The sequence below is a fragment of the Pygocentrus nattereri genome, chromosome 10, assembly GCF_015220715.1.
Source record: "Pygocentrus nattereri isolate fPygNat1 chromosome 10, fPygNat1.pri, whole genome shotgun sequence".
Classification (NCBI taxonomy): domain Eukaryota; kingdom Metazoa; phylum Chordata; class Actinopteri; order Characiformes; family Serrasalmidae; genus Pygocentrus; species Pygocentrus nattereri.
This window is the reverse complement of record NC_051220.1, coordinates 39,717,487-39,730,107: the sequence shown is the minus strand read 5'-3', so window position 1 is coordinate 39,730,107 and position 12,621 is coordinate 39,717,487. Positions and strand designations below refer to the sequence as shown.

General features: G+C 42.4%; 1 protein-coding gene and 1 non-coding gene across 2 annotated transcripts in view; both read left to right on the top strand.

Moving 5' to 3' along the window:
* The window catches only part of clmn (calmin), a 65,686-nt gene that overhangs the window by 26,654 nt on the left and 26,411 nt on the right, over positions 1-12,621 (top strand). The window contains exon 2 of the mRNA XM_017711281.2: positions 12,529-12,590. Within this exon, the coding sequence (XP_017566770.2) occupies positions 12,529-12,590 (62 nt within the window). The remainder of the gene's footprint in view (positions 1-12,528; positions 12,591-12,621) is intronic.
* On the top strand, positions 1,555-1,714 carry LOC119264214. Its single transcript, XR_005130875.1, has one exon. It is a non-coding gene; the product is annotated as a U1 spliceosomal RNA (small nuclear RNA).

Below are 12,621 nucleotides of genomic sequence, written 5' to 3'. Positions count from 1 at the left end.
GCCTTTATTATTTATAATGATCACATATATACTCAATAGCTCAGTCCCATGTCTTATTTCTACCCCTACTCCTTGTTTTCCGAGTGTCACTTTGCCCCTCAAATAAAAGAGCATCACTTCATTAACAGCTACTAGCGCTGCTCTGTAGGCGACCCTGCCCGTCTGCAGTGACCGCAGAGGAGGGGAAAGTTCAGCTCCTCACTGCCGGGCTTTAGTTATGTTAAGGACATCATATGCCTTTAAAGGGGGGAGGGAATGCGACAGTTATTTATTATAGTCCATCCGTAATTCTTCAGTGATATGAAGCTGACGTGAGATATTCGCCAGCTTCTTGTTTGAATTCCCCCGTTCCGCCTTAAATGGTGCCCGAATGTAACTCCTGCACCATTTAAGGTGGAACGGGAAATTCTGCTAGATACTGAGACTTCAGGATAATACTAGTGTTTTTTATGCTTGTTATAAAGAAAATGACCATAATGCATTGAAACAATATGAAACTAAGATAATACAGTGGATATCATTTTTAATATGTATGCATTTTTTAAATACTCATGTCACCCTACCTCTAGACAGGCACATGCAGAATGGAGGGGAAAGGGCTGGTAGGGGTGAGGGGGCTACATCACCTTCAGTGCAAAATCAGATTTACAGAATACAGACAAGCATGTTCGGTATCTGAGGTTTGCTTTTCTTAGTTTTGCAATGGAGCTACAAGGCTGTTGGTGCTAATACACCATGGAAGGTAATAACCAGCAATCAGCATTGTGGTAACTGTGGCCCTAAATCATTAAACTGTGTGCAGTTGTTAAGAAATCTTTAGACTCAGACTTTAAACTTTATGCGGTTTCTGAATCTGTATGACAGACTAATATCTGTAAAATTGAGTATATTATATTAGCATAACTGAAACTAGGTACAGCAGCAGATCATGAATTATTACAGCTGATTCTGATTCAAAACATCTTCACAGCCAGACTGGCTGGTGGCTGATTTTTGGCCACTTTTTAACCTGAAGCTCATAGTGTGTGGACACATAAAACAGTCTGACCCCGGTCCAGCACTGTCTGCCAAATTTACAGTATAAATAACACTGTTTGTTCTTTAACAGGCCAAACCAGCAGTCTGATGGGACTGTATCCTATTTTTTTTATGTACTAAAATGGCCCTAATTTTTATATCATCGATCCTCTCTGTACTGTTTTTGTCACTGTGCCTTTAAAACTGATATATATATATATATGTGTGTGTGTGTGTGTGTGTATGTGTGTGTAAATGAGCTCGTTTCTGTTTGGCTGTCCTATATTGTGCCTCATTCAAAAAGCAGTGAGGTGAAACGCTCTTTATAACTTTTTTTATGTGAGTGGGCGGGGCTAAACTGGATTAGGCTGAATGTGCAGATATATGAAAATGAGTTGGTTCTCATGACATCATGGATACAGTGAACTCAAGGGTGTTTTTGCAGAATACTTTCCATATATGGACTTTATGGACTGGACAGTGAACGATGCATTTTGAAACTTTGTCTGTGTGTTACTTCACGCTCCAATATTTTATTTACTTACCTGGTAGGGGCGATACCATAATCACGAAGGTGTTTCACCCAGGGCGAGGCTCTGCCATTGCCCTTGGGTGGTGCTGACCCTTGCGAATTCCCCAAATGCGGGAATCTTGACTGCGTAATTTCTGGTAGTGGGGGACTGCGTTTGTGCTCTAAATTTCAGGGGCAGATGTGACCGGAAGGTTGTCAGTTCGATCCCCCCGAACTTACAGTCCATGACTGAATTGCCCTTGAGCAAGGCACCTAACCCTAACGAATTGCTCCCTGGGTGCTGTGGATAGGGCTGCCCACTACTCCGGGCAAGTGTGCTCACTGCCCCCTAGTGTGTGTGTTCGCATGTATGTGGGTGTTTCACTGCACGGATGGGTTAAATGCAGAGGTCTAATTTCACAGTGTGCAAACACGGAGACAAATGGTTGTAAATTCTATTCTATTCTATTTAAAAGAAATGAAGGAAATATGGGCCTTTACGTGGGTGTGAAATGGGCCTTTACGTGGGCATAGTATGGGCCTTTATGTGGCTGCGATATGGACCTTTATGTGGGTGTGATATGGGCCTTTATGTGGCCGCGATATGGGCCTTTATGTGGCCGCGATATGGGCCTTTATGTGGGTGTGATATGGGCCTTTATGTGGGTGCGATATGGGCCTTTATGTGGGTGCGATATGGGCCTTTATGTGGCCGCGATATGGGCCTTTATGTGGCCGCGATATGGGCCTTTAGGTGGCCGCGATATGGGCCTTTATGTGGGTGCGATATGGGCCTTTATGTGGCCGCGATATGGGCCTTTATGTGGCCGCGATATGGGCCTTTATGTGGCCGCGATATGGGCCTTTATGTGGCCGCGATATGGGCCTTTATGTGGCCGCGATATGGGCCTTTATGTGGCCGCGATATGGGCCTTTATGTGGCCGCGATATGGGCCTTTATGTGGCCGCGATATGGGCCTTTATGTGGCCGCGATATGGGCCTTTATGTGGCCGCGATATGGGCCTTTATGTGGCCGCGATATGGGCCTTTATGTGGCCGCGATATGGGCCTTTATGTGGCCGCGATATGGGCCTTTATGTGGCCGCGATATGGGCCTTTAGGTGGCCGCGATATGGGCCTTTAGGTGGCCGCGATATGGGCCTTTAGGTGGCCGCGATATGGGCCTTTAGGTGGCCGCGATATGGGCCTTTAGGTGGCCGCGATATGGGCCTTTAGGTGGCCGCGATATGGGCCTTTATGTGGCCGCGATATGGGCCTTTATGTGGGCATAGTATGGGCCTTTATGTGGGTGCGATATGGGCCTTTATGTGGGTGCGATATGGGCCTTTAGGTGGCCGCGATATGGGCCTTTAGGTGGCCGCGATATGGGCCTTTAGGTGGCCGCGATATGGGCCTTTAGGTGGCCGCGATATGGGCCTTTAGGTGGCCGCGATATGGGCCTTTAGGTGGCCGCGATATGGGCCTTTAGGTGGCCGCGATATGGGCCTTTAGGTGGCCGCGATATGGGCCTTTAGGTGGCCGCGATATGGGCCTTTAGGTGGCCGCGATATGGGCCTTTAGGTGGCCGCGATATGGGCCTTTAGGTGGCCGCGATATGGGCCTTTAGGTGGCCGCGATATGGGCCTTTAGGTGGCCGCGATATGGGCCTTTATGTGGGCATAGTATGGGCCTTTATGTGGGTGCGATATGGGCCTTTATGTGGGTGCGATATGGGCCTTTAGGTGGCCGCGATATGGGCCTTTAGGTGGCCGCGATATGGGCCTTTAGGTGGCCGCGATATGGGCCTTTAGGTGGCCGCGATATGGGCCTTTACGTGGCCGTGATATGGGCCTTTACGTGGCCGTGATATGGGCCTTTATGTGGGTGCGATATGGGCCTTTATGTGGCCGCGATATGGGCCTTTAGGTGGCCGCGATATGGGCCTTTAGGTGGCCGCGATATGGGCCTTTAGGTGGCCGCGATATGGGCCTTTAGGTGGCCGCGATATGGGCCTTTAGGTGGCCGCGATATGGGCCTTTAGGTGGCCGCGATATGGGCCTTTAGGTGGCCGCGATATGGACCTTTAGGTGGCCGCGATATGGGCCTTTAGGTGGCCGCGATATGGGCCTTTAGGTGGCCGCGATATGGGCCTTTAGGTGGCCGCGATATGGGCCTTTATGTGGGTGTGAAATGGACCTTTATGTGGGTGTGATATGGACCTTTTATGTGGGTGTGATATGGGCCTTTATGTGGGTGTGATATGGACCTTTAGGTGGGTGTGATATGGGCCTTTAGGTGGGTGTGATATGGGCCTTTACGTGGGCATAGTATGGGCCTTTATGTGGGTGTGATATGGACCTTTATGTGGGTGTGATATGGGCCTTTATGTGGGTGCGATATGGACCTTTATGTAGGTGTGATATGGGCCTTGAAATGGACAATATGAGCCTTGCAACACGGAACAATCAAAATCTTAGTAAGATTGTCTTGTTGTTGTAAGATTGTTTGTTTACAGTGTTCGGGGCAAAAATCTGCTGATTCCAATCCTGGTTGATTCTGACTCTGCATCTCTAGTAGAGCTTTAATCTGGCTTGAAATTTTGGACTGAATCTAAATACAGCCAGAGAATTTTCTGTCCATGACCGTCTCTTAAACTTCTTATCAGAGAACAAACATTTAACATACTGGCCACATATACACCGTAAAAATAACCTTGGACAAACAAATATGTCAGAGAGCAGTGTGTCATAGGTCACTTAACAAACTGCCAAGAGTTGTTAAGGAATATCAAATTAACTCGCGGACGCATTCCTGATTTTGTTATCCACACAAAGGGCGAAAGTGTGTTACATAGATAAACAGTAGAAGCAGTAGCAACTTGTAGTCTGAACTCATGCCTGCACTTTAGTCCACTGCTGCATAATGCTACTTCATAAACATGAGCTCATTAGCCTCATAGCCAGGGGGCAGATCTGATCTGATAAGTGGGGGAATCAACATTAAGTGGCCTATGCACAATGTTAGCGCCAAATAAAAGTTGCTGATTTCATACACACTAGGTAAAGAAAGTACCATATACTCATGATATCTAATGCTTTATTTATCAAAATTAAAGCAAAAAGAATATTATTAACAGGAATTACATATGCGGACGCTATGTGATGTAGATACATAATAGTCATGTAAAGTCAATACAAATAAAAGAGAGAATATTAGGCTAATTCTCCACTAAGCGCTGCTGCACAGTGAATCTTTCAGTCTCCTTTAGAACATTTGTTTGCACTTATGCAGTCGCAATCCGTTTCAGTGCAATATGACTAGAGTGGGAGGTTCAGCGGTCCCCCTACAATAATATAGCCACCCAGTCAAACTGTTGTGCTGTCCGGCTGGGTTGTGATACAGACATTTAAGATATAACTGGCGGGCTTGTGATTTTCACTCAAAATAAATTTACAGGTGCACTAAATTCAGATCCCACATACAGCATGAATCCAAACAGTGTCCAGCAGAGCCGAGCTGGTTTGTGCCGAAGGAGCAGCGCAGTCTTCTAGCAACGAGCCTCTGAATTTCATTACATTTTTTTTTTCCTGCAGTGCGAAATATTACTTTGGGGTGGTTTTAGTTTTATTGAAACCTGTGTTGTATTCCTGAAAAGGGAATAATAAACGAAGCGAAAGTGTGTTGTTTTACCTTTGCCGCTTTAGTGAGTAAAACCAGCAAGAACACCCCCTGCTGGATGTTTGCAGACAAGCAATCATCTTCTTACAGCATTCTAAACAATGTATAACACGGTTTATAGTGTATTTTAAAGATAATGATGATACCACACTGGCGCCAGCATGAAAACACTGGTAGGAAGGGTCTACTTCTATTTTTCCATTAATATCGTTATTAATAATTATTAATAAAATTGCTATTAAGTATGTTCTTAATATGATATCGGCGCTCTAAGCTGAGCACTTTTTTGACAACTGTACTGCTATCCTACAAAATTAATCTCATCTAATGTCAAAAACTGGGGGTATATCATCCCCTGTCCCCCACAATGAATTAAAGCAGCAACATGTCTCAGCTGGAGGATTACATTTGAGGTGGAAAATGAAGTAAATTTGAGCTAAAATGAAGCATTTCTTTAAATATTGATGCCGATTTCAGCCCAAGGAATTGAATGTCATGAGCAGGAGCTACGCTTGTGTGTTAAACTGCCTCAGCTGGTGGAGAGCGCTCCAGGCGACCAAGCTGGTTTGTGTTTTGCTCGAGTTCTGCACCAGGTTCAGTAAAATGTGTGTGTTTGAATGTGATCTTCATCAAAGATGGGAGTCTTCCTCAGAATTTGCATTCGTCATGACCCAGTGAAATCTGTTGCGTGATTCCACTGGCAGGAAGGCGCCTGATTTGCATGTGCAGATCTTATTATCTAAGGGATTTTTAAGTGTGATGTAGTTAAACATTAACCTGCTGTTTTACAGGCTTTCCGGGCCACTGACTTGCACTGCTGTTCTTACACTGCTGGAGTGAACAAAGCTTTGAACTAACACAGCATCGCCCCTCCGCGTTCACGGAGACGGAGAGAGCTGACGTGCTTAGGTTTTGTTAGTCTAATCTTGCAAATCATTACAGACCTCAAGCTCACCATGAAGCATGAAGCGCATTTAAGTCGTACTGGAAGGCCAGGCCGCACATTATAACCTCATTTGCTCTCTGACGTCGCTCATGCTCGTGTGCGCTGGAGTTTATTTGAATTGTCTTGAGCTCACAAGGCCCGAAACAAACCGCTGAGCTCAGCAAAGCAACTTCGCAGTACAAACAAAGACGTTTCTCACGAAGAGGGAAGTTCCTTTTGGAGTGTTTACCTCATGGAAGTCAGAAGTTATTATTTTCATTTTGCTACAGTGTAAATATACATTTAATTATGTGGTGGAGTATATAATGTATCACATTTGTTTTCAGTTTATATTCTGGATCAACGGCTTTAGGGCTGCAACTGTCGAATCTTTTCATTTCTGATATTCTATAAGAACAATAAAGGATCAAAACAGTATTATTACTAGTAGTAGTAGTAGTAGTAATATTAGTATTAGCATTGAGAATATAAGAGTTTGTTATTAAGTTGGTTTGATAAAGTCAATTCACTCTTCTTTATTGTGTTATTATTTTTCAAAAATTTGCAGCACTACTCCTCCTGCAGGAAGCGCTAAACTTTAAAGATAAGATAATCCTTTATTAGTCCCACAACGGGGAACTTCACAGTGCTACAGCAGTACAGGGATGGAAAGGCACTCAAGAAAAGAAGTAACAACGAGTTACTAACCTTGTTAATTACTTAACACAGTTACAGTTTGGTACTTAGTGTTGTATAGTCAATAGATGTAATGCGAAAGATAAAAATATGTAAACTCTATACTTCATAAAATCAACAGTATAAACATTATAAACAGGGGTTTTTAATTAAAATTCAATAAGATTAAGTCAAAGAAAATGTCCTCAAACGAAGGTCCGGGAATGTCTAACTTGCATTATGATTCAGTTCCATTTACTGTTTACTGAAGTAGCCGAGTAGGAATATCAACATCTTATACAGTCAGCAACTGAATATTGAATCAAATAAAGTCCAATTCAGTCAAATTTCAATAATATTTGTCAGTTTTCTCTTTTAGGGTCACGTCATGAGCAATAACTTCTTTCTGACTCACTTTCCTCCCTGACTGCTGTTTCTCTCCTCGTCCCTCCCCTGTGTGGCGTCACTCACTCGAGTATCAGAGCTCAGTCACTTGTGATATTTACAGCGCATATGATGGGTCTGTGAGTCTCCCGGGCCGCTAAAGCAGCACCATAAATGCTAGAAAAGTTACTCCGATTAAAATAGGACCACCCCATCAAAACTAAATCACTCTCCATAGTTTATCAGCCATAGGTGCAGGTCAAGTCTGTAGGACAGCACCTGGTTCCAGACTCGGACCACGACAGTAGAGTCTGCGCCTGAGGAGCTTGTGCTTTTTTTAACTGATTCAACTTATGGTGTTCATTGACATGACTGAGGTGTCCTTGAGCAAGACACCTAACCCCCAACTGCTCCCCGGGCGCTGCGGATTGGGCTGCCCACCGCTCCGGGCACGTGTGCTCACTGCCCCCTAGTGTGTGTGTGTGCTCAGTGGAGCGTATGTGGTGTTTCACTTCATGGATGGGTTAAATGCGGAGGTGAAATTTCCCTATTGTGGGACTAATAAGGGTCACTTAATCTTAATCTTAATCTTAATCTTCCATTAGAATGAATGGGGGATGCTCAACGTCCTCAAACTGAGTCATTCCACTTACATAATATACAATGCCATGTATAATAACAACAGCCTGGCAACACCTTGGGATACCATACACACCTCAAGATGGTCCTTCAAGGGTTCTTTAGTAAAGAAAATGGTTCTGTATCAAACCATGAACACTCAAAGAACCCTTTGCGGCATGAAAGCGTTTTTGGGATTGATGGAGAACGTGCTGCAAATGTTTCTACATTAAATGTTTTTGAAAAGGGTTCTACGTAGCACCCAAAAAGGTTCTTCTATTGTGATGATCAAGCATGTCAAGCTTGTAACAGTAGAAGAACCCTTTTGGGTGCTACATAAAACCCTTTTCAAAAAGGTTCTATATAGAAGCATCTACAGCACATTATCAGTCTGATCACGCTGTGTCTGATCCACTCAGACCACAGGGGGTCCAGACCACTGAAGAACAGGGTAAAAGGGGGCTAACAGTGTATCAGAGAAACAGATGGACTACAGTCTGTAGCTGTAGAACTACAACGTGCTCCTATAGAGTAAGTGGAGCTGAGAAAATTTTGGATCTTCCTATGAGTGTGCAGATCTTACTGTGTCTTCCTCAGTGCTGGTCTGTCCACCACAGTAGACATCTCAAGGCTGCACAGCCAGGCGTGTAGCCTTTTTGTCTTTACGAGCTCGGCCTCTTTGGGACAGGAAAACGGGCCCCTCATTAACACAGACCCGTCTGGAGGGAGTCAGCCGTTACTACAGACCCCCAGATCATAATACAGGTCTAATGAGAGAGAAGAGGATGGAAGAAGAAAAGCTCTAGAAGCCTTTATAAGCCGCCTTTAGGAATTTCTTCTGATAATTCCAGTGTCTTGTTAGATTACTGTGCTAAAGTTGATGTAAGCTGCCCATCAACAGGGAACTACAGGACACAGTAAAACTCGGCTCACTGGTGTCACTTAGTCATTTTAAACTTTTAATATCGAACCACCTTCAGAAAGCCTGGACCTGTTTTACTTCATCTTATTTATTCTTAACTTTTATTTCTTGTTTTTGTTCTTCTCTTTTATTATTATTATTATTATTATTATTATTATTATTATTATATTTTTTATTATTTTATTAATCTCTTATCTTCTTTTGATCTTGATCTCTTATCAATTAAACCTCAAGTTTTATTTTTAAATTATTTTTATCTATTTTTAGCTTTTTTTCACTGTTATTTTTAAATGTTCTTTTAATTTAAAATGATTAAATATAGATATTATTTTCTTTGTCATGTCAGTCCCTGTTTTTTGTAAATGCTCGGTTACATTGAAAATGAGGGTTGCCCTCAATGTACTTCTGAGTCAAAATGAAGGTTGATTGATTGATTGATTGATTGATTGATTGATTGAACAGCTGCAGTTCAAGAACAATTTGATCTGTGTTACAATAAATGCCGTACCGTTGTGGTTTTGTTTGAGGACACTGGTGTTTTCTTACGGTTTGCATGAAATAAACTGGAAAAATGAATGATGGGTTTTTAAACCAGCAGGAAACGAGTTTTTACAGTCACCGTAGGCCCCTCCCCCTGCGACCCTGAGGGAGAAGCGGCTTAGAGAGTGTGTGTGTGTGTGTGTGTGTGTGTGTGTGTGTGTGTGTGTGTGTAGGCTGGCTTTTACCATGGTCACTCAGATAAACATTACCAGGCACAGTCGGGTTTCTGTTTACATGTGGGTCGTTCTACAGAGACGTCCATTTTTGTGTCCCTAGTGTTTACAGATATATTACACTTTAAAAACATGTTAGAGACACAACTTATTTATATTTTAAAGTAAACCAATAAGTTATTGTAACAATTACACCTTCTTGAGCCTCAATTTAGCAGTATTGATTTTAAAATCAATTATCTAGAACTCACAGCGCCACAGAAGAGCTCGTCCTCACAGCGATGTGTGAAGGCCGAGGCCGTATTTTGTGGTAAAACATGGTTTTCTGCTATTTTAGCTGCAATAATCTATACAAGACCATGAAATGTATGATTTTAAATGATAAAGAAAACAAATCCCAAATAAATATTATAAAATATGTAATGTAAGTTCCCCAGGAGTCGTGTCACTGGTGTTACCGTGTAACAAAAAATCTTATTTTGGAATAAAAGTCACACGGATGACGTCACTCGACGTCCTTTCACCTGTTTTCTGAGGATCTATGAAGAGAAGCTCATGGTGAGTCCACTGAGTCTCTCAGTTCTCAGAGATCTTCTCATTCAGATCATGATCTCATATGAAGCTTTTAGCTGAAGTCACTGGTGTGACCGACGTTTTTTTTGTAGTTTTTTTTGTGAAAAATAGAATATAAATGAATTAAATTCCATATTTTAGTGGAGATTCCATGATTAACAACATGTGGTTTGATGTTCTGTAGCAGCCGTTTTAATCAAGTCTCTGGTGTTTCCTTTATTATGTGTAGCACCAATGACGATCCGTAACACCAGTCACCCCTGTGGATAGATAGAAATGGGGATGTTTCAGTAGAATGACCCATCTGCTTATTTATTTGTTTATTTTCTGCTGTTTTTACATATTTTACAGCAATTTTATTTGCTCTTTTGGTTTTATGACAGATTTTGTCACAATGCCTGTTTCCATGCCGGTGTCTCTGCTCTCAGCTTGTTGAATTGTGTTGTTGTTTCCGTGTGTTTTAACGTGAGTGAGCCTGGACGTCCTGCTGTAAGGTCATTATTCCCTCACGTCATTCGGACGACACTTATTGATTCCAGCAAATGGAGCTTCTTTGATTTTTTTTTTGCATTAAATAATGAATGAAGGAAGCTTCTGTGCCACTCCCCACGGGATGGACCAGTTTCCCCTCTGTTATTTATTTACACCCTCGGAATGCCAAGGAGCGTCCAGGATGAGAAAAGTCCATCACAAGGGAGATGGAGTGGACAATGTGCCAAAGGGAGTCCGACACGCTCTCAAACAATATATTCCCCTGTGAAATGAGAGCCTGATTTAATATGTAAACGTCGTTAAAAGCTACTCTCTAGTCTGCAGAGTCCATATATGGAAATTATGCTGCAAAATTAGTTTGTTTTGAATTTGTTGTTGTGATGTCATGATAAACCAACACATTTACGTCCGCCGATTCAGCCTGCGGCAGTTTAGCCCCGCCCACTCACTCGAAAGTGTAAAGAGTGTTTCAGCCCAAACTGCTTTTTGAACAAGGCGCGGTACAGAGCGGCCAATCAGAGCAGATGTATTTACATATATCAGTCTTTTATATTTAGTCAAGCAGAAGGTTCTTTGTGTGTTCATTCTGTATACAGGAACCCGGTTTCCCTCACTTCCCTTCTCCCCGTTTTTTGAAGTAAAGTAGTTTGGTGATGTCATGAGTGTATAGTGTGTAGACTTTGTTAAACTTTCAAAACACCATTCATTCTATACGGTTTGTATGTGGAAACTGTGCTGCGAAATCAGCATGCTTTAAATGAGTTGTTCTTGTGATGTCATTAAAATCAACCCATGTACGTATATATCCACCTATTAAGCCTACAGTAATTTAGCTCCGCCCGTTTACGCTGAAGTTATAAGGAGTGTTTCTGTCTGGGCTGATTTTTGAGTGAGGCACAACACAGGGCAGCCAATCAGAAGAGTTACATATATCAGTCTTGCGCTGGCACAGTAACCGAAACAGACTAAAGGATGAGGAGAGGTTGGAAAAAATGAAGTATTACTGTTTTTGGTACATAAACCCACACAAGTGTCATACGTGAAAGAATAAAATATTCATTCCACGGTTTAGCTCCGCCCATTTACGCTGAAGTTATAGGGAGTGTTTCTGTCTGGGCTGATTTTTGAGTGAGGCACAATACAGGGCAGCCAATCAGAATAGGGCTCATTTACACATTTTGCTCTTAAAGGTACAGTAACAAAAAACAGCATGTTTAATTCTAAGGAATAAAGAGGAGTTGGAAAAATGTGCATAAGACCACACAGATACACGGACCTCAAGGGGAAAAATGAGTCAACAGGTGTCGTCACAAAGCAGCTTTACAGAAAAATCTGGGTCTGAGTCCCCACGAGCGTCTCCAGTGCCAAGGAAAAACTCCCTAAAATCAAGAGGAAGAAGCACTGAGAAGAACCAAGACACAAAGGGGGAACCCATCCTCCTCTGGTTGACACTGGATAGAATAAAAGAAGAATTTTATTTAAAAATTCGATATAAAAAAAAAAAAAAAATTATATATATATATATATATATATATATATATATATATATATATATATATATATATATATAGTGTGTGTGTGTGTATAAAATAAAATAAAAATGGACATAAGTCCTTTAATTTTGTCTTTGAATGAACACGTTTGAATTAATTCACCTGGCTTTTATTTAATCAGCTTTATTTTCTTTTCTTACTGTTGCTGAGCTTCATCTGATTTTTATGCTGCTGGCTCTGTGAAAAGTGCTCTATGAACAAAGTTATAAATGAGCACCCCAAATGGCTCGTGGGTGGTATTTAAAGGGATTGTGCAGCAGTGAGCTCGTAGGTGCTGGTCAGCCTAAAATGACCATTGGCCGTGTTTGCTCTCTGTTTCTGTGGTCTGGTCACAAGCGTTTGCTGGGTCTGTGCGACTAACGACGGGTGAAGACAGGCTCAGCCTGCGAGGGTCAGCGGGCTGTGATGTTTTCTCTCGCTTGATTCTGTGATTGAAAAATGAAATTGTTCTCTTTCATGTTTGCAGTGGAGAGAGAAGTGGTTCAGAAGAGGACCTTCACCAGATGGATGAACCTGCATTTGGAGAAGGTTTGTGCAGGTTAATTATAACCCAGCAGAC